The 24,538-nt window shown below is 47.6% G+C and overlaps 2 protein-coding genes and 1 non-coding gene across 4 annotated transcripts in view; 1 reads left to right on the top strand and 2 right to left on the bottom strand.

The window, feature by feature from the left end:
- LOC144105435 (tRNA (guanine(37)-N(1))-methyltransferase-like) overlaps positions 1 to 5,478 on the top strand; it is a 33,536-nt gene extending 28,058 nt beyond the window's left edge. The window contains exon 5 of one of the 2 annotated variants that reach the window (XM_077638553.1): positions 2,839 to 5,478. In XM_077638553.1, the coding sequence (XP_077494679.1) occupies positions 2,839 to 3,532 (694 nt within the window). In that variant the 3' untranslated portion in view covers positions 3,533 to 5,478. The remainder of the gene's footprint in view (positions 1 to 2,838) is intronic. The other variant, XM_077638554.1, reaches the window with a different exon arrangement.
- Positions 5,479 to 10,058: 4,580 nt separating this feature from the next.
- Positions 10,059 to 11,319, bottom strand: MED27 (mediator complex subunit 27). The gene has a single exon (XM_077636678.1). It carries the CDS (start codon positions 11,232 to 11,234, stop codon positions 10,299 to 10,301), a length of 936 nt encoding a protein of 311 aa, XP_077492804.1. The 5' UTR covers positions 11,235 to 11,319; the 3' UTR covers positions 10,059 to 10,298.
- Positions 11,320 to 23,758: 12,439 nt separating this feature from the next.
- TRNAS-ACU (transfer RNA serine (anticodon ACU)) lies at positions 23,759 to 23,830 on the bottom strand. The gene has a single exon. It is a non-coding gene; the product is annotated as a tRNA-Ser (tRNA).
- Between the last annotated feature and the right edge of the window lie 708 nt (positions 23,831 to 24,538).

Raw genomic sequence — 24,538 nt, 5'->3', positions numbered from 1 at the left:
TTCTCGGCAGCTGATCTTTATATCGTGCACGTACAGTCTTCTGCCGTGTCATAGAAGCCTTTGACCACTGTATGAAGCACTTGCGGTTTCATGAAATAAACAGTTGGAAGTAGCGCTCGTCCTGTCTGTTACTTCTTTGTTTGTGTTCTTTTAGCGCTTGCGAAAAATGACAAACTTGTTCCACTTTGTAATGCATGAAGTGGGCTCAAGACTGACAGCATGAAACAAGCTTACATTATTCAACTTGAAATTTGCATTGGCCTAATTTTCTTTGTCACTGTCTCTTTTTTTTCTCACTGCATCTGTGCATTTCTCGTCATTTTTGCTTTCCATCCTGCTCCGAGCACATTGAAGGTGCCCAGCAGGGTACCTATGCACCTCTGTCTTGCCTCGCTCCTTCAACATCATCATCACCATGATAAGCCTGACTGCACCCACTGCAAGACGTGCCTTGTTGTACTCCGCAGGCAGTGCAGGGGCCGTATTCTGAGTTTGTGTCATAATAAAAAGCATCATAATTGCCACATCGGCCACACCTGATTGGTCGAAAGGCCAGAAGCAGATGTGGCGGGTTGGATGCAGCGAAAAGGTTTGAAGAAACCGATGTCGTGACGTCAAACACCTAGCAGCACGTGTAGCAGCAGATGCTCAAAGGCAGCCAACATGGCAGCGCGCTTGGAAGCGTAGCCTCACACTTCGAAGTGAACTTGTCAACGTTACTGCGTTTTTCTGCTCGTGAACTGGCTATAAACTGGGTACGAGGTTTTCGCTTCCTCTTATCTTGCCTACACCAAATTGGATGGATGATAAATTTGGCCTGTTTTTTATTTCGTTGGACGATTTGGTAGCTCCTAGGCCTAATGAGCACCGTTTTGTTATCGTCGCCTCCGCGGTGCTACTGGAGCTGATCGTGGAGGCCACGTTGTTGTAAAGATTGTTCTCTTCAGTCAAACTGGACGGCGCCACTATCACCCGAGTTATCTCGTCTGCCTGCGTTGAATGATGCAATATTAATTATAATGTCCTGCAAAATGCTTGCGTTTTTTACTGTGCGCGAACATGCATTTCCTATTCTAGAACTCTCTATAGCTGTTGAAGCCCCTGCACCATGATCGTGTGTAGCGCATGGCAGCGTGAAACCGCTCTTGTGCATGGATGGTCAGTCGCCAGCGACGCACTACTACACCGACGCGTTTGACATGTCAGAGGTGGTTTTTAGGCGTCCCTTACGGTTCTCGATAGCCACGGTGGTGTGGCTCTGCATTGAGCTCACGAGTTAGCTTGCAAGTTAGATTTCACGCATCAGCGTGAGCATGCTTGCGCTTCGTACCTTGGCGAATCTCTATGAAAACTTCGTCTGCGAAGAGAAACACAGCAAGATTTTTTTACCTCATCGCTGTTATTTTATTTCCTGCAGAAAAATTAAAATCCTGACAGCAGCATCTCGTGGTTCTTGCAGTGCCTGCATAAAAAAAAATGAAAAACTTACCGTCTGATCACAGCACCAACTTAGGTTCAGCAATGTTGCGAACAGCAAGTCGTCACGGCGTCTTGGTTCAGCACAATACGGAGCGCGCATTGTGCAGCGAGTGAATGCATGCCCACAAATTTTCCTCTCCATTCCCTTTTACCCTCAAGATCAGTGTAAAATGCCTTGTTGTGTAGCTACCGTTTATTTACGATCGGCGATCGATGGCTGTAGCAGTCGCGTTCTGTCACTGCAAAGCCATGCGTAGTTGAGTTCAATATTATCTTCTTTAAGTACACCTCCGGCCTTTACGGTACAGAAAATGGTGCCTGAACTATTCTTTTTATTTGTTCAAGTCTATTGGATAAATAAAGCAGCTTTGATATTACCCCTTTGATGTGATGTGGAACTAAACTTGTGGCTGAAATTTTCTTCTGTCGCATTGATCGTGTTCCATTTCTCGGCAAAGAGCAATAGCGACACTGAATGTTTCGCTGCAGCAACCACAACACAGTGACATCCTGCCGCCGCTCACAGTCGCAGCCGAACAGACATCCGCTTCCGGCGTTTCGACCAATCACATGTGACCACTGCTGCAGACGCTTTTTATTATCACACAAACTCGGAATACGGCCCTAGGCGGCGCCGTCACCTGGCTATCACTGCACCGCAATTACATATGTTGCGACGGCGCGTCAGTGGAAAATGTGGTCCCGGGGTAACTTTTAAGCCTCAAGTCAATGAGCGGGTGCACTTCGCGCATTCGCGCCTTTTAGTTTGTGGGAGGCAATATGCGGCATGTGATGCGTGCACGCAACCATGTCAGATCTCTGAGCCAGCAAGACTGCTTCCCCATAATTCTGTGCAAAGGTACGCAGAAGCCATCTTATGGAGGTGTGCTTTCTTGCGTAGAAGTATTTGGTCTATTTTCCTTTGTTGACAATGCCACCGTGCAAATATGCCTTGTGAGTGTTGTTACGCAGGGTCACTGCGAAAGTTCGTTTTAGCTGAAGGATATGCGAAACAGTTTGTCTTAAGCATTTCTTTTTTTACTTGGAGCTGTTAGGGAAACGAATTTAATGGCATCACATTGTCATCCCATCCAAGAATTCCTCTTAATCAGGTTCATTTAAATCCTAACGGGGATCTACTGTATTTGTAAATGTGTCCACCTCTCAAGTGAAATGATGTTATAGCTCTTGCTTTTACTGATGCTCGGTGAGGTTCATGGTTGATATCCAGAAACTAACCGTGTTGCACAGGATTCCAGCCACTAATACTTTTGCGCCATCTATTCTTGTGCATAATATTTATCAAATTTTTGGCACAAAGTTTCTCACGCTTCACCAATTGTCTTGCTGCACGCGCAGGTTCGAGTTTGACTTTGCGGATGTCTACTGGAACCCGCGGTTGTCCACTGAACACGCACGCATCATTGCCCTGCTGCGGAAGGATGACGTCCTGTACGACGTCTTTGCGGGCGTTGGGCCCTTTGCCATTCCCGCAGCGCTTAAGGGCTGCACTGTTGTCGCCAATGACCTGAACCCACACTCATTCACGTGGCTCAACCACAACGTGAGCCTCAACAAGGTGTCAGACAGGGTCTCCACCCACAACCTGGACGGCCGCCAGTTCATCCGAGAGGTTGTGGGGCCAAGCCTTCCGGCACACTTGGCTGCAGGCAGGCATGCGCATGTCTGCATGAACCTGCCAGCGCTTGCGACGGAATTCCTGGATGCGTTTGTTGGACTGCTGCAGGGCGTGGACGATTCGAACCACGAAGTCGAGAGCTGGCGCATCAGGGTCCACTGTTACTGCTTTGTGAAGGGTGAGGAAGGTGTGACCGGTGCCAAGCGGAAGGTGGAGGAGGGGCTGGGCCGACCGACCGAGAGGGATGTGCAGGTGTCATTTGTTCGCAATGTGGCGCCCAACAAGGACATGATGAGGGCGTCCTTTGACCTCTCGTGGGACATTCTTCATGGTGTCGGGTGCCCGCCAGCCAAGAAGTGCAAAGTGGACGTTAAAGAGCCAGACGCAGCAGTTGAAGTTGCCAGTGTTCACTGAAAGGTGAATTCAGTCACCTTGCCAATGAGCATTTGGGGACGTGCCTGAAAAGTACTGCTGAACTTTGGTGGGCATTTGGTGCAAACAATTTTCTTTTTGTAAACTGACACTGGGTTCTAGGGAAACTTTTTTCCACTGTCCCACTCATTTGATGGTGTTCTGGTTGCCCTCATTTGATGGTGTTCTGGTTGCCCTGTGGAGTGTGAAATTTTTTTATAGACTTCATCTGCAGGAATACATTAAACTGATGCATCCAGCCACAAAAGTGAAAAAATTTGGGGGTCACTAGACCCCTGAATTTGGGTAGGGGGGGGGGGGGGGGGGGCTTAAGCGTCTGATGCAAAAGCTTCGTAGACTTGGCGGGTGTCACAATTGCATGATCTAATTAAGAACACGAGTATACGACATGAAATTGTATTACTCAGAAGAGTGCGAGGCGAACACAAAGAATGCGCGCCAAACACAGGTCGCAACTGACTGCGATGCTGTCAGGAGAGAACTGATTCGTTTGGTCAACGGTCACTGCACATGCTCAGCACAAACATAAAAGGCAGTGAGGAGCGGCTCTGCCTCGTCTTCCACTGTACCGGCAAATGGTGCTGCTTCAGCTTTGGCGCTGTGGCCGCTGCTTGCCGGCACCACTACACCAATCATTTGCGCTGTGCTACAACACCAGCTGACCAACCTGGGATTTTTCGCTCGCAGTGTTTTTGCTATGGTCAACACCGACAACACCACTTTTTGTGCAGCACGGGACTCTTAAGCTATCTCTTAAAATGTTTTTATTCACTGCCTAGTGTTTGTGAGGTTGTTAAAATGGCATGCAGAGCTCTCTGAGGGCCATTCGGTGCACATCGCCGCAAGTGCTGAGGGATTAGCAGCACCAGCCATCTTCGCATGTTCACACCAGTCTATTGAATGAATGTTTTAATTCTGCAATAAAATGAAATGGGAATCGCTGTTAGTGGCTGGCGACGACAGATGTCTGCTTTCAAGCACCGTCAGCTGTGGCACATTTTCTGGTTACATTTAGGCTGCTTAAGGTGTGGCTTGGGTAAAGTACTTGGCAAAAGCAGGATTAATGGCAGTTCCTCTGTTCTGCACTCTTTTGCAGAGCCACCACCATGGTCAAAGGCACCACAATTCACTGGCTATGGTTCATGGGAATTTTTAACAGATGCTGCCTTGTTCCTTAACAACTGGCCCTTTAAATTAATAACACTATGTCAGGGCACTATGACCAGTATTGTCAGTCTGCATGCACAAAGAATCTGGTTCCAACTGCAACAATACATATATTCTGATATAACTTTTAAGTCTGCAGTGAAGCTCCGTCCACATTCAGGACTGTGCTCAGAATTTCTCCATGACAAAAATGTAATCCAAAGTTAAAGCTTTTCTTGTTACCTAACCAAGCAGCTAATCACGATGAAAAATTTCTGGAATTTTGATACCTGGCTTGTTAAAAACAGCTGATTTCTTTTACTGTTGTGATTGGCCAGTGGAGTAATACAGAACGCCACAGACCATAGTGCAGTGTTAACAAATGCTGTTTTTTTTAATTCTATCCTACTGTAGCTTTCATTGACATCACAGCAGCCGCCATCTTTATTTTCAGAAAATGCAGGAAAAGCCTCGCTGTTTTCCTAATCCACTTACTGCCAACTGGTTATTTTTTAGGCCGGAGACTGTCCTTTGTGCGGAGGGGTGAATGACTGAATGGGATAAACTGGGGAGAGGGTGTGGGGTCCAGAGTGTTGAGGGGGCCACTCCCCGTGGCACGGCGACAAAGGACCGTTTCCTGCTGAGTCTCTGCTGCACTCAAAGATGGTGCCTGTGACGTCGAATGAAAATTGTCTGCACTTTAGTGCTTAACCACAGACAAAGCTTGTTGCAATGGAAGGTCATATCAAAGGAAATAAAATTCTCCTGGAAAGCTTTCCTTACCAGCTGCGTATAGTAAAATTCATCAACCAACAAATGTGACAAAAGAAGTTTTGATTGGCACAAGCGACTTATTAGCACTGTCTTAAAAAAGCGCACAGAAACGTTTGGCTCTGATTAACACATGAATACTCCCACAACCTATGCACTTCGTTACAATGTACCAAGCCACCTCACTGACATTGCAATCGGAGCCAACAGCACATCCTGGAAGTGTCGCCATCATTAGCATGACTGCAACTACGTGACACAAGCCTCTCCCACATCTGTGGCTTTTGTTAGTTGCAGCCACTTGATATGAGCACTGCTTCCACAATGTTTCAGCGGTGAGGACGTATGCACCTCGCGCGAGGCACCACCTTTAGAAGGTGCACGGTCGTTTGAAATTGTGATTGGCCCGCGAGAGACACAGCAGGGTTTACAGAGCTTCTCCCAAGTGCACACGGCTGAAGAGAGCCAGGCACCTGGCCAGGGGATGCTTGTACCCATTTTTACTGGTGGGTGTCCAGTGGTGGGTTTTGAACCAACCACCCCGCACAGCCAAGATGGGCGCCCGAACTACTAGGCTATAGTAGGTGAAGTGTGAGGGCTGCTTGTAACTCTCTAATCTCATCTAACAACCTCACTCTCTGCCATCCTTTTGCATTACGTGCCCTGCCCAAGCCCATTTCTCCCTCATGATTTCGACTAGGTTGCCATTAACCTGCGTTTGTTCCCTCACCCACTTTGCCCGCTTCTGGTCTCTTAACGTTACACCCATCATTTTTCTTTCCATAGCTCGCTGTGTTGTCCTTGAACGGCCACAGAAAGGGGTGTTTGAGCTTGGCTTTAAAATACTTGCACTGTGTAGAGTACAGGCCACCGAGCGTTCATGCTGCGTACGAGACCTCAAAAGCGAGGGAGAAAGTTGCAATACATTTTTAAAAATTCCCGCTTTTGCACCACGCGGCAACGTGCAGTGCCAGGCTTTCGTGCGATAACCTGGCATATGACATCACGTCTTGCTGATGACGTCAGCAGGCGGGGGTTATCATTGGTTCACAGCACCCGTTCCTTTCAGACATCATGCGTTACCGCAGCCGTGGCCACTGCGCGCACGCCGCAGCCGGCGGAGGCTTGGGAGGGGCCGAGTACGTTGGGTCGACAGACGAGTGCCACCGTTTTGGCGTGAGAGAGGAGAGGGAAAGAATTTTGTCTACATATAACTCTGCTTCCACAAAACGCATTAAAATAATTCTTGCTGGAGCATAATTATGAAGCGGCGCCTTTTAACATCCCAGACATATTGCAACTTTATTGAGAGCCCCCCTTTCTGGGTCCCTTTAACTTAAGCTGAACCCTTTTCGTTAGCCTCCACGTTTCCTTCTCATAGATGAGTACCAGCCAGATACAGCCGCTGTATACATTTGCCTTGACGGATGCTGGGGAACTGCCATTCGTGATCTGAGAGTACCTGACGATGACAATAAATTTTATGGTGCAAGGGCATCTGTGGCTAAAGAACGCCGTTATCATTACAGCACAAAAAATGGGGATGAGATGTGTACACAGACATGGACATCTTGTCTTTTTTTGCGCTGTAACGATAATGACACACCAACATGCTCAAGCTTCCACCTTGTCCAAATAATGCCACAGCACAAGGTGTTATCGTCTACTCAATGTGGGGTCGGGGACCCATCTTCCAAGGATTTCACTCCAGATAAGCTGAGCACCAGGCCAGGGTAAAGCTTGTACCCATTGTATCACCGGTGGGCACCCGGTGGCACTGGGGATCGAACTCCGCACCTCCTGCATGCGAGGCTGACGCTCAAACCACTTGGCCACGAGTACTCCACCCCATTCTTATTCTGCCAATTGTTTCACTCTCGTCATCCGGATCTGCGGCCACCACCTACCCCAAGTACAGCCTTGGTAAAAAATGCACAACCATACCATGTGGCACCTGTTGCATCGTCAGCGTTGCAAACCTCCAGACTATGAGAGGAGCCTTCTTCCCCACGAATGTGGTGCTCGGGACTTCTCGGGGACTACAAGCTTGGAAGGAAACCTCTTGGGCTGCATATCTCTAATGAAGGCTGTATGCATATTCCGTTACCACTTCCAATGCTTTCAATGTAGTGGAGTTCTGAAGTGAAGCGTGATGAAACACGAATGTGCTCAACAGGAGTATGTTCACAGCTGCTAATTCAAGAGAGTATGTGAACACAGAATAAAGGTCACATGAATATGGCCTTGCCATGCCACATGCTTCATGCCAAACATTTGTGGCTTGCTCTGGATTTAGGAGACGATCTTGAAATTCAGGAACTTGAAGTAAGAGTCAAGTGCATCTACCATTTTAGGGAGGGTCAGGAGAGAATCAAGTCTGGTCTCAGTTGCCGAGAGGTGCGCTGCTAAGGCACTGTCTACGTTTGGTGCCTCAGAGTATGTCGTTTTGTGAGCCCTTCCCACACCGGTCACTCTTCCAAGATTTCTTAAAATGAACCAAATTTGGCGTGGCATGTTTCATCACTTGTGCCAGAACATGCACCGAGGTGAAAGGCAAATTTGCATTCAGAGCGTATCTGGCCCGTCGTCAATAACGGGTGATCAGCATGCACAATGTTTAGATCGTGAAAGCGCTCAAAAAGACAAGGCCACAGAGAGAGATTCACACACAGTGTGCTGTGTGTGTGCGTCTCTTTTTGTGTGCTATTTTTTAGCGCTTTCAAGATCTAAATGTGAAATGCTGCTGTTGATGCACAACAATACGACATGGTTAAAGCCATGGCACAACAACAAAATCGCAAGAAATCTTCTGCAGCATCCTCATAGGCATAAAGAAAAAAACAGTCAGCGCTTATAATTTTAACCAAGAGAGAAAACTATTGTTTTGTTAAATGTTGGACGAGTCAGGTGGGCAGTAGTTAAGGACTCTGGTGGCTTGCACTGTGTAGACCCGCCGGATCGTCAAACATTGGTCCTCCAGACCTATAAGTACACAGATGTACACGGATTCTGTACACGAGTGTCAATGCTACTGTTGCCAAATGCAGGAAGGCGCCCCTTGCCGGACTTGACTTGTTGCTGGCTGTCACTGTTGGTGCTGCTGCAACAGCAATGGGTATTTGAGGAATAGCTGAACAGCTGTGAATAAAAGCTTTCAGGTTGAAGTGGCCGGGTGTGAAATTCGGTGGAGGCAGTGCATTGCTGCAGTTTTTCCCCTCAGATTCCAGAACACTGAGTTGGGATAAACGGTAAGTACACAGGAGAGAGTCTCAGGGTCAATGCCACTGCTGCCATATGCAAAAAGACACCCCTTGTGAGACTTGTTGCCAGCTGTCGGTTCTGTTGCAATGGCAATGGGTATTCAGCAATAGCAGAGCCGTCATGAATAAAAACGTTTGAGTTGAACTGAAATTCAGTGGAGGCAGTGCACTGCTGCAAAGAGTTATTCCTCAGTTTCCAGAACACCGGGTCGAAGAAACTGAGTACACTGAAAAGAGGCTCAGATTCCGCACATGAGGGTTGATGCTGCCACTGCCAAACAAGGAAGAATTTTTCTTCAACTGCAAAGCTCCCATGAAAGCTGCATAGCTTTCCTTTGTAACCATACGACTGTACTAAGGTGGACTGTAATGAGTAATTGCTCCATTATTTGAAAATTACTCCACTTTGGGGAATTCTCGTGAGCACTTTGGACTGAAAGGCCAATTTAGCGTTGCTGCATGGGTGGCTCCAATGGCCATTGAGTCAAAAGTTCATCGATTCAGCGGAGCAGCGCAAAACTCTAAGAGATTACGAGGGCCTTTGAGTGGTGGCTGAGTGCTCTTTCGGAAGCCGAGTGCTCGCTGCTGTGAGCTGGAGAATAAAAGCTGAGCGGTATCATCTCCTACAAATACGCTGCTGTGAGCTGGAGAATAAAAGCTGAGCGGTATCATCTCCTACAAATACATAACTTAAAACGTACACCTTATTTTGCAGAAAAAGGACAGGCCGAGTGTCAAAACACTGCAGCATACATACTAGAAATGTCAGCGATAAAAAAACAACCAACACCAGCTTCCTCAAAAGTGCTTGAATGCTACTACAGCTTGTCCACGACAACGAATTTCGTTTGAAAAGTGAATAACATTACTTTTTAACCTTTGCAGGTTACAGGTTAGACTCGTCAGTTGATTGCTAGCATGCCTGCAAAAAATTGGTGGCGATGCCACAACAACTTGGTTTGAGATGATAGAATCTCTCAATAACGATTGAGTTTGCTGTGGAAGCGGCACAGAGTTGGACAGAGATTGAGAATCTTGAATGCCCTTGACTCGATAGCCTTTGAAAGTGCCCGTGTGAGTGGGGTAAAAGTTAATTTTCCATGTGGCTATGCCTCTGTTCCTAGGCATTTCGTTCGTGGCACAGGTTTTCCACGCCCTCATAAGGATCGGACAGGTGGTGAGTCATGCAGTGGGAGGTGAATGAAATGAATTGTTACCTATATAATACCACACCCAAACTATGCAAACTGTGCAGGCTACAGGTGAAGTGGGCACTAAGGTCATGCCATGGTGCACAAAGATTACATAAACTAAAAGACAGGCTGCGCAGCTTCTGTTTTTCAAGCCTCAATCTTCTTTTAATTTACTACATCTGTGAACATCATGACATGGTCGTTATTCGCGGTGTAAAGTAGACAATGACGTGACAAAGCTGTCAATCTTGAACCAATGCGAGAAGCATCGCAAGGCACTTAGACCCCAAGAGGATGCGCAATGCATCAATACTGTGAAACGTGATGATGAACTGGACAACATGAGCAGCATTCACACGACAAATCGAGCGCGCACAGTCAGGGCCGGCACGTCTCATGGTACACGTCCAGGTTCCGCAGGTCGCGCCATGTCGGCGGCATGTTGTGCTGGAGCCGCGTTCCGCAGCGGCGGCACGGTGCCGAGAACAGGTGCAAGTAGCTGTGCAGCCATGTGAGGAAGGACTTGACGGCCAGGTCCGGCAGCTGCGGCGAGAAGAAGTGCAGCATGGCCGCGTTGGCGTGGTCCGTCACCTTCTGGAAGACTTGGTAGCGCGACTTGGACCACATGTCGAGCTGGTCGTCGTCCGTGTAGAAGTCCTCGTTGAAGCCCTTCACCAGCACCCACTCGATGATGAGGCCGCGCAGACACACCAGCGCCCGCAGCGTCCGGCTCAGCGTGATCTTGAGCACGGCCGAGTTGCCGCACGGCCGCAGGATCTCGATGGACATGTCCACGAACTGCCGCTGCACGCTGCCGATGAAGGCGTCCACGTTTTGCGGCGGGAAGTTGTGGCCGTTGCTGTGCGGCCTCCGCATCCGCTTGGTCGGCAACAGAGAGCTGTTGGAGCGCTTGAGCCCGTTCTGGTTCAGGATGGCCGACGCGTGGCTCGTGTGCTCGTGGACCTTGTCGAACCAGCGATACGACTTGATCATGTCCGTGTACAGCGACGTCCTGTCCAGGGTCGGGTCCTGGCACAGGTGGCCCGTGCTGCCCAGGTTCAGCGGCGCGACGGGAGAGCCGAGCAGGGTGACGGCAGTCTCCAGCTCCCGAATGCGCGAGATCACGGCGCCCAGGGTTCCCTGGAGCTCGACGATGAAGCTCTTCTCCTTGTTCTCGTCGCCCTGTGAGCACGGCACGCCATCCGTCAGGGTACGGAACACTTCGCCGACGGTGCACCGAAGGGCTTTCACAGCTCTCAGGCCAGAGTTCACGGCGTCGAGGTTGATCCCTATGTCTGCCATGTAGGGGTTCATGATTTCCTGCGCCTCGTCTGAGGAGACAGTCCCAAAGCGGGTAACCAACCGCCGCGAATCCCTGCTGCGCAACCACAACAAAACGCTTGACGGTCGTGCGCTTCACAAACTGTCGTCACTGCACGCCAGTTGCCATTTTTTTCTCTTGTCGACCAGTGTGGCCAACGCTGCCGCTACCACTGTGGCCTATGACTTCTAAAAGGTGTGCCGACATGTGGCATGTTGATGGCATGTTTTCTTTTCTACAATAATTCGGAGGACACTACTACGCATGAATCACCATGTGGTACCCACCTACGACCGCTAAGTAATTTATAATCTTAGTTTTTCCTCGTGCTGTTTCGGTTTGAACGACTGATTTCCACTAGGTGGCTGGATGCCGCATTCCCGCTTTCCAAAGTGGGCGCTAATGAAGCTACCGGAAGTTTGCGGAATGACCCAGATGTTTGGTTACGGTGGCTAGAGGGGGAGGTGAGAGTTTCGCTGCGGGCCCTGCACGGAAGCGTGTGTCGTAGTCATTCATGCTATTAGAGAGTTATGGACCTCCTTCACCCCGCGACGTCACGAAGATGCGGCGGCGCTGATGTTAGCAGCGACTTTCGCATGGTAGGCAAAACAGGTTCCGCTTGCCCGTGCCTACCGCAGCTGCCGCAGCTACCGGCGGCTGCTTCAAGCCTGTGCACTGCAGAAACAGCATGTATTGACCAGCTGCGTCACTGCTGGATCCGCGTAGTAGCATAAAAATATTAATTTAGCCTCGATAGGTTTCTCGCGCATAAATGCCGCATTCGGAAACTGGCTAACAGGCATTGGGCCACGGTAGTAAAGCGCGAAGTCTGGGAGTCGATAGGCACTGACACTCAATGCACTTAATAGCATGCAAGTTACTGCGTTCATTCACCTGAACTTCAGGATAGTAGGCTGATAATTGCTCAAGGAAAAAAAAGACATATGTAGCTGCACACGTACTTATCACCTTGAGCCGGAGTGCACGGGGCGCCGACAGGTTCACTCGCCCCCAAGGAATGCGTTATTTTGTTAATATAGCACACCATGTTTAAATGGCGCGTTCTGTGACATTTAATAGTTACTTGAAACTGTTTCTTGATATGACGACGTAATTATTTCATTCGAGTAGAAAGAAGTCTGGTAAGTTGTGTCAATCTTGCGCGGTCGTGTTGGTGTGCTTAGAATAGCGTACCTTAAGTGTGCTAAACGCCATATGCTTTTTCATTGCATCATGCATGTGTCATGTTTCATGAGGTAATACATGATCGCGAAGCTTGTTTGGAAAGAAGCAGCCGCAGGCGTGCTACTAACAGACACGTGGCGAGATTGAGAGGGGACGCGGCATGAAAAGTGTTTTCGTTGTAACTAAACTTGGTGCAAATATGAAATTCCTACGCTAGTTTCAGTCATTCCTTTTATTTATAGCTATACCTGGCGCAGTTCTGGGTAATTATAATTAACACCGTCGTCAAGTCCCCCCCCAGCTAGGTCTCTAATTGAGTAGATAGTGCGCAGTTTTTTTTTTATGCCAGCATGTGCATAAAGCCCTGTTCTGTATGATGACGCGATTAGTTGTTTTTCTATATGATCAGTACTTATGCATGCATAGTTACATGAAAACGTTTCTTACAAAAAATAACTAAGACAATACTGCACGTGCAGGGAAAAAAATCGAGAGATTTATTACGCTCCTCAACGTCTCAGGAATAGTTTGCGACAAATGGAATCATTTGATTTTCATGCGAATTACGAAAGTGAGTGATCCAGTCGCAGAAAATGTGAGAGGTCAGAAAACGAACCTTAAAGTTTATTCCCTCGTTTATGGCATCTTCGCTTTCGCTTTGGTCAAAGAAATGCGGCACTGAAATCAAAGAAATTACCTCGCAATTTTTGACGACCACACTTCTAAAAAGCGTAATTTATAAATTTGTACTCAATATTTTGCTATAATTTTTCGTCACGAAACTAGACTTCAGGGCTAGGAAAGGAAATAATTCTAGAAATCAAAAATTTTCACCAAATCGACCAGCTTAACAAGAGGACAAGTCGGCCTGGCTGGTGCGTGGTCATGCGGCTAAAAACAGCGCTAAGCGAGACAGGAGATCGGGGACACGACTCTGTCCCCCCTTTTCGCGCAGCGCGACACGTACGTATGTCAGCAGACGATGAGCGCATGTCTGCTCCGGCGAAACAACGCCAGCACTTCCCCTCACTACTGTCCCGAAGCAAAATCATTCCGGCTAGTGCAGAGTGTCAAAACTTGTTTTATTCAATGCCTAGCGCATAAATAAACGGCAGGAACGCTTTCTACATGTTTACTACTAACCATATATACAATACACAGTGGCAAACTATTTCTCTTTATAGGCCGCACGTGGACAACGCGAGCTCGTGTACTTCGACAAATTACTAAGTTGGAAGCATCGACCATTGCTGTGATTCGCAGAAACTAGAAACGCGCCTACAAGCCTTGAAAACCCGCGCACAACACCTATCCGTGACGCCACTCCCCGACCTTTTGCCTACCACGAGCTCGCTAGCGACTGCAGCGCCACCTCGTTTGTTTACAAACATGCAGGAGGTCCATAGCATATCGTTACCGTGTTTACGTTACCGTTTACCGTGTTACCGGATGCTGGATTTTCCGGTTAACGCGGCGCACGCCAGAAGACGTTTTAGCGTACCGTCTCTCCCGTAACAAGTTACCGTAGGGCTAAAACGAGTGATGATGATGGCAGATGCCCAGCTTTTAATGATAAAAAAACCGATGCATTGCAATCATTTCTATGAAGTGAAATGCTACACTTTAATAATCTTTTTCTCTGGCGTACCGTACCGACTACACTTATGCTAACAGCCGACTCAGCGGCTTTTCAAATGTGCCCGTGAAGCTAGACACCTTTGCCTACCCTGGCCAGTAGACAATTTCACTACGTATACCCCAGTAAGCTTGCATACGCAGCGCACGTTGCGTTGCGAGCGCTGTAAAAAAAAGCACAACTACGACACCTGTTCGCCGTGCCGCAATGTCGCTTATGTGTTTGGATGGATAGATGGATGGATACGGCTGAACCCTTTATATCGGGCGGTGGCTCAAGCCACCTAGCCATGTCTTGTGAAATTTTACTCCTGTCTTGCTTTTAGCCACCAATCAGATAACCTTCGCTTGGTTACTTCTAACCTCTTAAAATCCACTTTCCCTTCCCTATCCCTAAACCCCAATGCCTTGGGTTTAGTCAGCCCCGCTGCTTTCCACTGTAGGGGAAGCCATTTACAGAAAAGTATCAAGTGTGCAGCCGTTTCCTCCTCCTCTCCGCACGCAATGCACAAAGTGTCTATCTCCTGGTACCTGACTCTATACGTCTTAGTCCGCAAAACTCCAGTCCTGGCCTCAAACAACAAAGAACTTCCCCTACAATTATCATAGATATTTTCTTTGACAATTTCCTGTTTAAAGGTCCGGTATGTTCCCAGTGCAGATTTCGTCAGCATCCCTGTTTTGCACAAAGCTCTCTCTGTTTCTTTAACCTTTTTCTTAACCGATAATTGCTGATTTGCCCCCTTACTGCTGTCCGAATATTTGCTTGTCAATTTTCAAGTCCGCTTTCTCCATTTCGTGTCAACATTCTTTATATACTGGTATCTGAAAACTTTCCTAGCCCACCGCTTTTCCTCCATCTTTCTCAATCGCTCCTCAAATGCTATCTTACTGCTAGCCTCTCTGCTCTCGGAAGACGCCCATTCCATATCACCCTGTGCCCCCTGATTTGGTGTATTGCCATGTGCTCCCAAAGCTAACCTCCCTACTCCCTGTTGTCTAATTTCAAGCCTTGCTTGAACATCTGGCCTCATACACAGGACCGCATTACCGAAGGTCAGGCTAGGGACCATCACCCCTTTCCAGATCCCTCTTACCACCTCATACCTATTGTAATTCCACAGTGCCCTATTTTTCATGACAGCTGCATTCCTGCTAGCTTTATTCATTACATATTTTTCATGCTCTGTCAGATACTCAACACTGTTATTTATCCACACCCCAAGATACTTGTACTCATTCACTACTTTTAGCACGAACTCCTGTATTCTAAGCTCGCCGCCCTCTTCATTAAATATCATGACTGCAGATTTTTCCTTACTATACTTGAAGCCTAATCTATCTCCCTCTGTACTGCATATGTCTAACAACTTCTGCAGGTCTTCCTTGTTGTCAGCCATTATCACTATATCGTCCGCGTATATTAGTCCCGGCAATGTCTGTTTAATCAATTCCCCTTGCTTGAAAAAAGATAGGTTGAAGCCTAGTCCGCTCCCCTCTAGCTTGGTCTCCAAACCTTGCAGGTACAACATGAACAACAAAGGGGACAGAGGACATCCTTGTCTAAGCCCCCGCTGTATCTCTACAGGCCCTGATACATTTTTTTCCCATTTTATGAGCATTCTGTTACCTCTATATATATCTTATAAAAGATTAATTACTCCATTTTCCACATCCAATGTGCCCAGTATGTCCCACAAATGCTCCTGAGTAACGTTGTCATAGGCTCCCCTAATATCCAGAAATGCTAGCCATAAGGGCCTATGTTCCTTTTCCGCAATTTCTATACACTGTGTCGATGAAAATAGATTGTCCTCCAACCTCCTTTGTTTCCGGAACCCATTCTGTAGTTCCCCTAACACCCCCTCGTTCTCCACCCAAGCCTACAGTCTATCCTTTAAAATCTGCATCACCACCCTGTAGACCACAGATGTCACTGTTATGGGACGATAGTTACTTACGTCTGCTTTGTCCCCCTTTCTCTTATATATCATGTTCATTCTACTTAATCGCCATTCATCGGGGACTTTCCACTATCATTTTGTTCACTATCTGTATTAATGTTTGCTTGGATTTTGGTCCTAACTTCTTTATCAACATAATCGGGATACCATCTGGTCCTGTTGATGTGCCACTAGGAACCTTCTTCTCTGCCCTTTCCCACTCTCCTTGCTCAAGTGAAGCTATTGCTGTAACCGGTCTATCCTCCTTCGATAAATTATGTACCACGTGCTTTGCTGTAAATTTTTCCGTCATCCTTGTTCCTATGTGTTTTATTGCTTCATCCCCTTCTAGTCGAATACCCTCATCTGTAACAATAAACCTTTGTTCTAGCCTAGTCTTATTACTCATTGCATTTAGATGTTTCCAGAATTTTTGGGCTGCTTTTCTATCCTTTTCATTTACTTTTGACATCCATTGGGCACCCTTTCTTCTAATTTTCTCATTAATCAAATAGGATGCGTTCCTTCTGCACTTTATGAAGGTATCCCATTTTCTGTCTACTTCGGGTTTTGTTCCCCCTCTTCTTGGAATATCTGTGTTCCCTGGACGCTTCCTGGCGCTTTTCTATTGCCTTCTTGACCTCCTCATCCCACCAACTCTTGGGTTTGCATCTTTTCCCTTTTAGCTTTACTCGCACCTTAGCTAGCTCTGGCTCCAGTAATCGAGTTAATTTGGTATAAGTCCATTCTGTTTCACTATCCTCAAAAATTACTTTCTCGATTTGTTTGGCTGCAGCTTCCAATTGCTTTTCTGAGTAAAAATTCCCCCCAGATTGTTCATCTTGCTTCAGTCCTACATTGCTTTTTCTTCTGAAGCTCAACTTGATACGCTTGTGGTCACTACCTAGACTTCTGGAACCATCTTCATCTATGCTCATTACCCCTAATCTATTATACATCCTCTGTGACATTAGTGCATAATCTAGCGTCGAGTGCAGACTCCCCGCCTCCCATGTTATGAGCCCTTCACACTTCTCGGTGCTGTTGCATACAACTAAATCATGCCTGTCACACATGTCCTGCAGCATGCTTCCTGTCGAATCCGTGTACCCATCCACGTCTTCTATGTGTGCATTCATGTCGCCTAATATAATTATCTCGCCCTGTCCTCCTAGCTCATCAATGTCGCTTGCGATACATGCTAACATTTTTCTGTTTTCCTCTTTGGCATTAACCCCTGTCCACAGGTATACAAAGCCAAGGAGTGTTTGCTTGCCTGTCACTGTTCCTTTTAGCCATAAATGTTCTCTGCATCCCAGTCTAACCCTTTGAAAATTCATACTTTTTTGAATGAATGCCCCATTTCCACCTCCCTTTCTGCTGCCCTCTGTTCTATTGCAATATTCCCATGCGTAGTCTGGGTTACAGGGTGGTTGCTCCATGTCTCTAAGATGTGTTTCCACTAAACCATATACCATTAATTCCTCCTGCCTTAACTGCTCTTCTAATTCCTCCCATTTCAGTCTATTCCTGCCACCTTGCATGTTAATGAAACCTATATCTGAATTAACTTGGCCCTGGCGCTTGCGTCTCTTTCTTCCCCTATGGTTCCATTGTCCGTTTGATCTTAATTCTTCCTTCTCTACACTGGTTCCTTGAGAGCTCTGGGTCCCCCCAAAAAAGCTATTGCCTGGCGACCTATCCTACTACCCACCTTCTTGCCAGTGGCACCACCGTAGTGGATGCCATCCTGTGCAAAAGGGTGGGGCCTAACCTCGTACACTTCCCTGTTGACCTCCATCACCTCGTATCTTAGTCGTCGACTCAATAGCCTAATTACCCGATTAGCCTCAACAACCCCCCTTTCCGTTTCGCGTGCCTGCCTCTGGACCTCTGGGATTGTGCATATGGTCACATGCACACTCTCAGAGGCCTCTCTAAGCCTACGCATCCCCACCTCCAACTGCGTCTCAAGATTCTGGCTCCTCCCCTGCAGTACATCATTGAGACCAGCATGGATAACGACAAGGTGTTCGCCGTCCATGCTGCCCACCACCACCTCCCGGGCTCTGGCCATTGCATCCACCATGCACTTCCCCGACTGGGCCTCCACCTGCACCCGCCTGTCTGCCTTCACTGCCGTCAGAACGCCTCCCTCAACCCTAGCTACATTCGAGTCCCCGACCACCAGAACCCTCCTGCGCCCCAACCGTTCGCTTCCTAACTCCATCTGTTGGCCTCCGGATCTCTCTAGCTGACTCTCCTGACGCTGTACGCTATTGTCGCGAGTTTCCATGCCCGCTTTAACCTTTTTCCTCTCGTTCTCATTTTTCTCACTCAATGCTCGCTGCGCTACAGCACTGTAGTATCGACGAGCCTCGTCCCCCACCTGACACTTCTCCGAACTGGGGTGCCCAGCCAGCCGCGACCTGAGCGCTTCTAGTGTTCCTGTATATGCTCCTACACGGGAGCATATACAGGAACACTAAGCGCTTCAACACCTTGGCGCCATCTGGTGGCAGTAAGTTAAAGCGCGCCAACTCCGGGCCGGAGAAACCTTTTTATTTTCTGAAATTACTGATGAATATAGCAAGAGAATTACCAGTCTTTTTTTTTTCAAGGAAAAAAATCATGAAAATATAGAAAATGTTAAATCGGGCACGAAATTGAAGAGCTGCAGTGTAGTCGTTGCTATTTGGCTATGTACACGACATATAGTCAGGCTTAACTGCTCAAAAATCGGCAAGTAATCTCAAAAACATGGCCTAGTTGTTACTCAAACCTCAACGTATGAGTGAGAGTTTGCAAATTAAAAGCGAATGCCTTCATGTATAGCGAGAAACGGCGCCGAAGAACGCGGCGGCGGTGCTGTATTTGGTCCGAAGCGGCCGTGCAGGGCGCCGCCATGTTTGTTTACAAGCGAACGCTAACTTCTGCAACGCTAAAAGGGATTCTGTAAAGTGTTTGCGGACCGGTAATTATCTGCGCATGCGCAGACGTCGCTTGCCGGGCCCGGTAAACGGTAACGTAAACACGGTAACGATATGCTATAACTCTCTATTGACAGGTGGCGCCCGCGCTATTGACAGATGGCGCTTTCTGTCAGGCGGCGCGCGCACGTGTTGGCTGGGAGCTGCAGCGACTACGTCCGAAGCTAAGTGCTTTTGGTATTTGCGCTTGTATACATGCTGTCGGGCGGTAGTTTTAGACCGAGTTAAGGGTAGGGAGGCCAGCGGAGGTGTGGGAGAATAATTTTTGGCGGGCTTTTATGTTGCGCAGGGCCGAGGGCTATCGCCATAGGAATTTTGGCGGGCTTTCACGAGGCGTAGTCGGCCGGACGATGGGTCGGCAAGCTAGGAAAGTTAAGGTGGACGAGGACGGGGAGTTAGTACAGTGCAAGAGTGGCAGATCGGGCTAGTTGGTAATTTTCCATAATGCGATACAGCGCGAATAAAGACGGGGACGAAGCGAGACAAGACACCACAGCGCACCACAGCGCACCACCACACCACAGTGCCAGGAGTGCGACCGTTGGTGTTACTTAGATGAGACGGGGTTCGGGAGCTTAGCCGAGGCGGATGAGGCTAGCTTCGCGTGTAAGATGTGTAAGCGGTTTGGGGACGCCGTTCTTACGTTAAAAGGGGAATGGGAAGCTGGATTTAATGCACTTAATGCGGACCTGAAGGTAGAACGAGAGGCACGGATTAAGCTGGAAGCTCAGGTCGCCGATTTGATTAAAAAGGAGGAGAATAATGCCGCCCTGTTGAAGCGAATTGTGGGCGAGATGAAAGAAGAGCGGGAAAAGCGGACCCAGCTAGAAAAACAGGTTGAAGCGCTCAGGTCGCGGCCGGCTGGGCACCCCAGTTCGGACAAGTGCCAGGTGGGGGACGAGGCTCGCCGATCCTACAGTGCTGTAGCGCAGCGAGCATTGAGTGAGAAACATGAGAAAGAGATGAAAGAGGTTAAAGCGGGCATGGAGACTCGCGATAATAGCGTACAGCGGCAGGAGAGTCAGCTAGAGCGATCCGGAGGCCAACAGATGGAGTTAGGAAGCGAACGGTTAGGGCGCAGGAGGGTTCTGGTGGTCGGGGACTCGAACGTGGCGAGGGTTGAGGGAGGCGTTCTGACGGCAGTGAAGGCAGACAGGCGGGTGCAGGTGGAGGCTCAGTCGGGGAAGTGCATGGTGGATGCAATGGGCAAAGCCCGGGAGGTGGTGGTGGGCAGCATGGATGGCGAACACCTTGTCGTTATCCATGCTGGTCTCAATGATGTGCTGCAGGGGAGGAGCCAGAATCTTGAGAAGCAGTTGGAGGTGGGGATGCGTAGGCTTAGAGAGACCTCTGAGAGTGTGCATGTGACCATATGCACAATCCCAGAGGTCCAGAGGCAGGCTCGCGAAACGGAAAGGAGGGTCGTTGAGGCTAACCGGGTAATTAGGCTATTGAGTCGACGACTAAGATACGATGTGATGGAGGTCAACAGGGAAGTGTACGAGGTTAGGCCCCACCCTTTTGCACAGGATGGCATCCACTACGGTGGTGCCACTGGCAAGAAGGTGGGTAGTAGGATAGGTCGCCAGGCAAAAGCTTTTTTTGGGGGACCCAGAGCTCTTAAGGAACCAGTGTAGAGAAGGAAGAATTAAGATCAAACGGACAATGGAGCCATAGGGGAAGAAAGAGACGCAAGCGCCAGGGCCAAGTTAATTCAGATATAGGTTTCATTAACATGCAAGGTGGCATGAATAGACTGAAATGGGAGGAAATAGAAGAACAGTTAAGGCAGGAGGAATTAATGGTATATGGTTTAGTGGAAACACATCTTAGAGACATGGAGCAACCACCCTGTAACCCAGACTACGCCTGGGAATATTGCAATAGAAGAGAGGGCAGCAGAAAGGGAGGTGGAAATGTGGCATTCATTCATAACAGTATGAATTTTCAAAGGGTTAGACTGAGATGCAGGGAACATTTATGGCTAAAAGGAACAGTGGCAGGCAAGCAAACACTCCTTGGCTTTGTATACCTGTGGACAGGGGTTAATGCCAAAGAGGAAAACAGGAAAATGTTAGAATGTATTGCAAGCGACATTGATGAGCTGGGAGGACAGGGCGAGATAATTATATTAGGCGACATGAATGCACACATAGAAGACCTGGATGGGTACACGGATTCGACAGGAAGCATGCTGCAGGACATGTGTGACAGGCATGATTCAGTTGTATGCAACAGCACCGAGAAGTGTGAAGGGCTCATAACATGGCAGGCGGGGAGTCTGCACTCGACGATAGATTATGCACTAATGTCGCAGAGGATGTAAAATAGATTAGGGGTAATGAACATAGATGAAAATGGTTCCAGAAGTCTAGGTAGTGACCACAAGCGTATCAAGTTGAGCCTCAGAAGAAAAAGCAATGTCGGACTGAAGCGAGATGAACAATCATGGGGGAATTTTTACTCAGAAAAGCAATTGGAAGCAGCAGCCAAACAAATCGAGAAATAATTTTTGAGGATAGTGAAACAGAATGGACTTATACCAAATTAACTCGATTACTGGAGCCAGAGCTAGCTAAGGTGCGAGTAAAGCTAAAAGGGAAAAGATGCAAACCCAAGAGTTGGTGGGATGAGGAGGTCAAGAGGGCAATATAAAAGCGCCAGGAAGCGTCCAGGGAACACAGATATTCCAAGAAGAGGGGGGAACCAATACCCGAAGTAGAAAGAAAATGGGATACCTTCATAAAGTGTAGAAGGAACGCATCTTATTTGATTAATGAGAAAATTAGAAGAAAGGGTGCCCAATGGATGTCAAAAGTAAATTAAAAGGATAGAAAAGCAGCCCAAAATTCTGGAAACATCTAAATGCAATGAGTAATAAGACTAGGCTAGAACAAAGGTTTATTGTTACAGATGAAGGTATTCGACTTGAAGGGGATGAAGCAATAAAACACATAGGAACAAGGATGACGGAAAAATTTACAGCAAAGCACGTGGTACATAATTTATCGAAGGAGGATAGACCGGTTACAGCAATAGCTTCACTTGAGCAAGGAGAGTGGGAAAGGGCAGAGAAGAAGGTTCCTAGTGGCACATCAACAGGACCAGATGGTATCCCGATTATGTTGATAAAGAAGTTAGGACCAAAATCCAAGCAAACATTAATACAGATAGTGAACAAAATGATAGTGGAAAGTCCCCGATGAATGGCGATTAAGTAGAATGAACATGATATATAAGGGAAAGAGAGACAAAGCTGACGTAAGTAACTACCGTCCCATAACAGTGACATCTGTTGTTCACAGGGTGGTGATGCAGATTTTAAAGGATAGATTGTAGGCTTGGGTGGAGAACGAGGGGGTGTTAGGGGAACTACAGAATGGGTTCCGGAAACAAAGGAGGTTGGAGGACAATCTATTTTCATCGACACAGTGTATAGAAATTGCGGAAAAGGAACATAGGCCCTTATGGCTAGCATTTCTGGATATTAGGGGAGCCTATGACAACGTTACTCAGGAGCATTGTGGGACATACTGGGCACATTGGATGTGGAAAATGGAGTAATTAATCTTTTAAAAGATATATATATATATAGAGGTAACAGAATGCTCATAAAATGGGAAAAAAATGTATCAGGGCCTGTAGAGATACAGCGGGGGCTTAGACAAGGATGTCCTCTGTCCGCTTTGTTGTTCATGTTGTACCTGCAAGGTTTGGAGACCAAGCTAGAGGGGAGCGGACTAGGCTTCAACCTATCTTTTTTCAAGCAAGGGGAATTGATTAAACAGACATTGCCGGGACTAATATACGCGGACGATATAGTGATAATGGCTGACAACAAGGAAGACCTGCAGAAGTTGTTAGACATATGCAGTACAGAGGGAGATAGATTAGGCTTCAAGTATAGTAAGGAAAAATCTGCAGTCATGATATTTAATGAACAGGGCGGCGAGCTTAGAATACAGGAGTTCGTGCTAAACGTAGTGAATGAGTACAAGTATCTTGGGGTGTGGATAAATAACAGTGTTGAGTATCTGACAGAGCATGAGAAATATGTAATGAATAAAGCTAGCAGGAATGCAGCTGTCATGAAAAATAGGGCACTGTGGAATTACAATAGGTATGAGGTGGTAAGAGGGATCTGGAAAGGGGTGATGGTCCCTAGCCTGACCTTCGGTAATGCGGTCCTGTGTATGAGGCCAGATGTTCAGGCAAGTTAACAAGGTGATGGTTCGGGCTAGTGGGTATGCGTTATGATCCATAGCGCAGCAACAAAACAGGGGACAAACACAAGCGCTAACTTCCACTACAGCTTTATTTGGCGCACACAGAATTTATACAAGAAGTAAAGAATGATACCAGTCAGATTAGACAAGATACTTTGTGAACAAAGCTTAAAAATCACATGCAATACATTTCATCGGTTGGCATACTGCTCCGAGGCTATAATAATAATAATAATAATAATAATAATAATAATAATAATAATAATAATAATAATAATAATAATAATAATAATAATAATAATAATAATAATTGGTTTTGGGGGGGAAAGGAAAATGCGCAGTATCTGTCTCATATATCGTTGGACACCTGAACCGCGCCGTAAGGGAAGGGATAAAGGAGGGAGTGAAAGAAGAAAGGAAGAAGAGGTGCCGTAGTGGAGGGCTCCGGAATAATTTCGACCACCTGGGGATCTTTAACGTGCACTGACATCGCACAGCACACGGGCGCCTTAGCGTTTTTCCTCCATAAAAACGCAGCCGCCGCGGTCGGGTTCGAACCCGGGAACTCCGGATCAGTAGTCCAGCGCCCTAACCACTGAGCCACCGCGGCGGGGCGAGGCTAAAAATGCCATATTTTTCTTTGTCAGCGACAATGACGGACTGCTGACGCAGCTTTCAGGTCCAGCTCTTTCGATTGCGGCAGCCTCGATAATTTCCCTTGTTAATCTATCGGCATTTCTGCCTATCACCTTGCATTCTTTAAAACCAGGCTTGCATTTATGAACACGACAGTGCCGTGCCAAATTGCTGGAACCGCCATCCCTAACTTCCCTATGGTGCTCGCTTAACCGCTCATTAAAACATCTGCCTGACTGCCCAATGTACTCCTTGCCGCATGAAAGCGGGATACTGTAGACTATTTCTTCAGTACACTGCACGAAAGGGTTTCTATGCCGAATCGTGCAACTATTCTGAAGCCTGCTGTCGGGACAGGTGGCCTTGCAAATGCGGGACAATTTTTCTGGTGCAGACATATACACCTTCACTCCCACTTTTTGTGCTACCTTCTTGAGGGAGTGCGACAGCTTGTGGATATATGGCACCACCACTACCTTGTTGCCCCCTTCGCCATCAGTTCCAGTCTTCTTGGCCTTTTCGTGCTGATGCAAGCTCTCAGCAACCGACACTAATAAGTGTCTGGGGAATCGTGCTGCTCGGAGGCGGTCCACCTGCTTATAAAAACTACTTTTCATCAAGCATGCGCAGGACTTGCTAACTGCTTTTGAAAAGTACGTCTTCACGACCCCTCGCTTGACCA

The sequence above is a fragment of the Amblyomma americanum genome, chromosome 9, assembly GCF_052857255.1.
Source record: "Amblyomma americanum isolate KBUSLIRL-KWMA chromosome 9, ASM5285725v1, whole genome shotgun sequence".
NCBI lineage: Eukaryota > Metazoa > Arthropoda > Arachnida > Ixodida > Ixodidae > Amblyomma > Amblyomma americanum.
The sequence above is the reverse complement of the archived record's forward strand: the minus strand, read 5'-3'. Positions and strand labels throughout refer to the sequence as shown.

Bases quoted from the DNA above. Each gene is read 5' to 3' on its own strand.
- MED27 (XM_077636678.1), bottom strand. From the start codon at position 11,234: ATGAACCCCTACATGGCAGACATAGGGATCAACCTCGACGCCGTGAAC.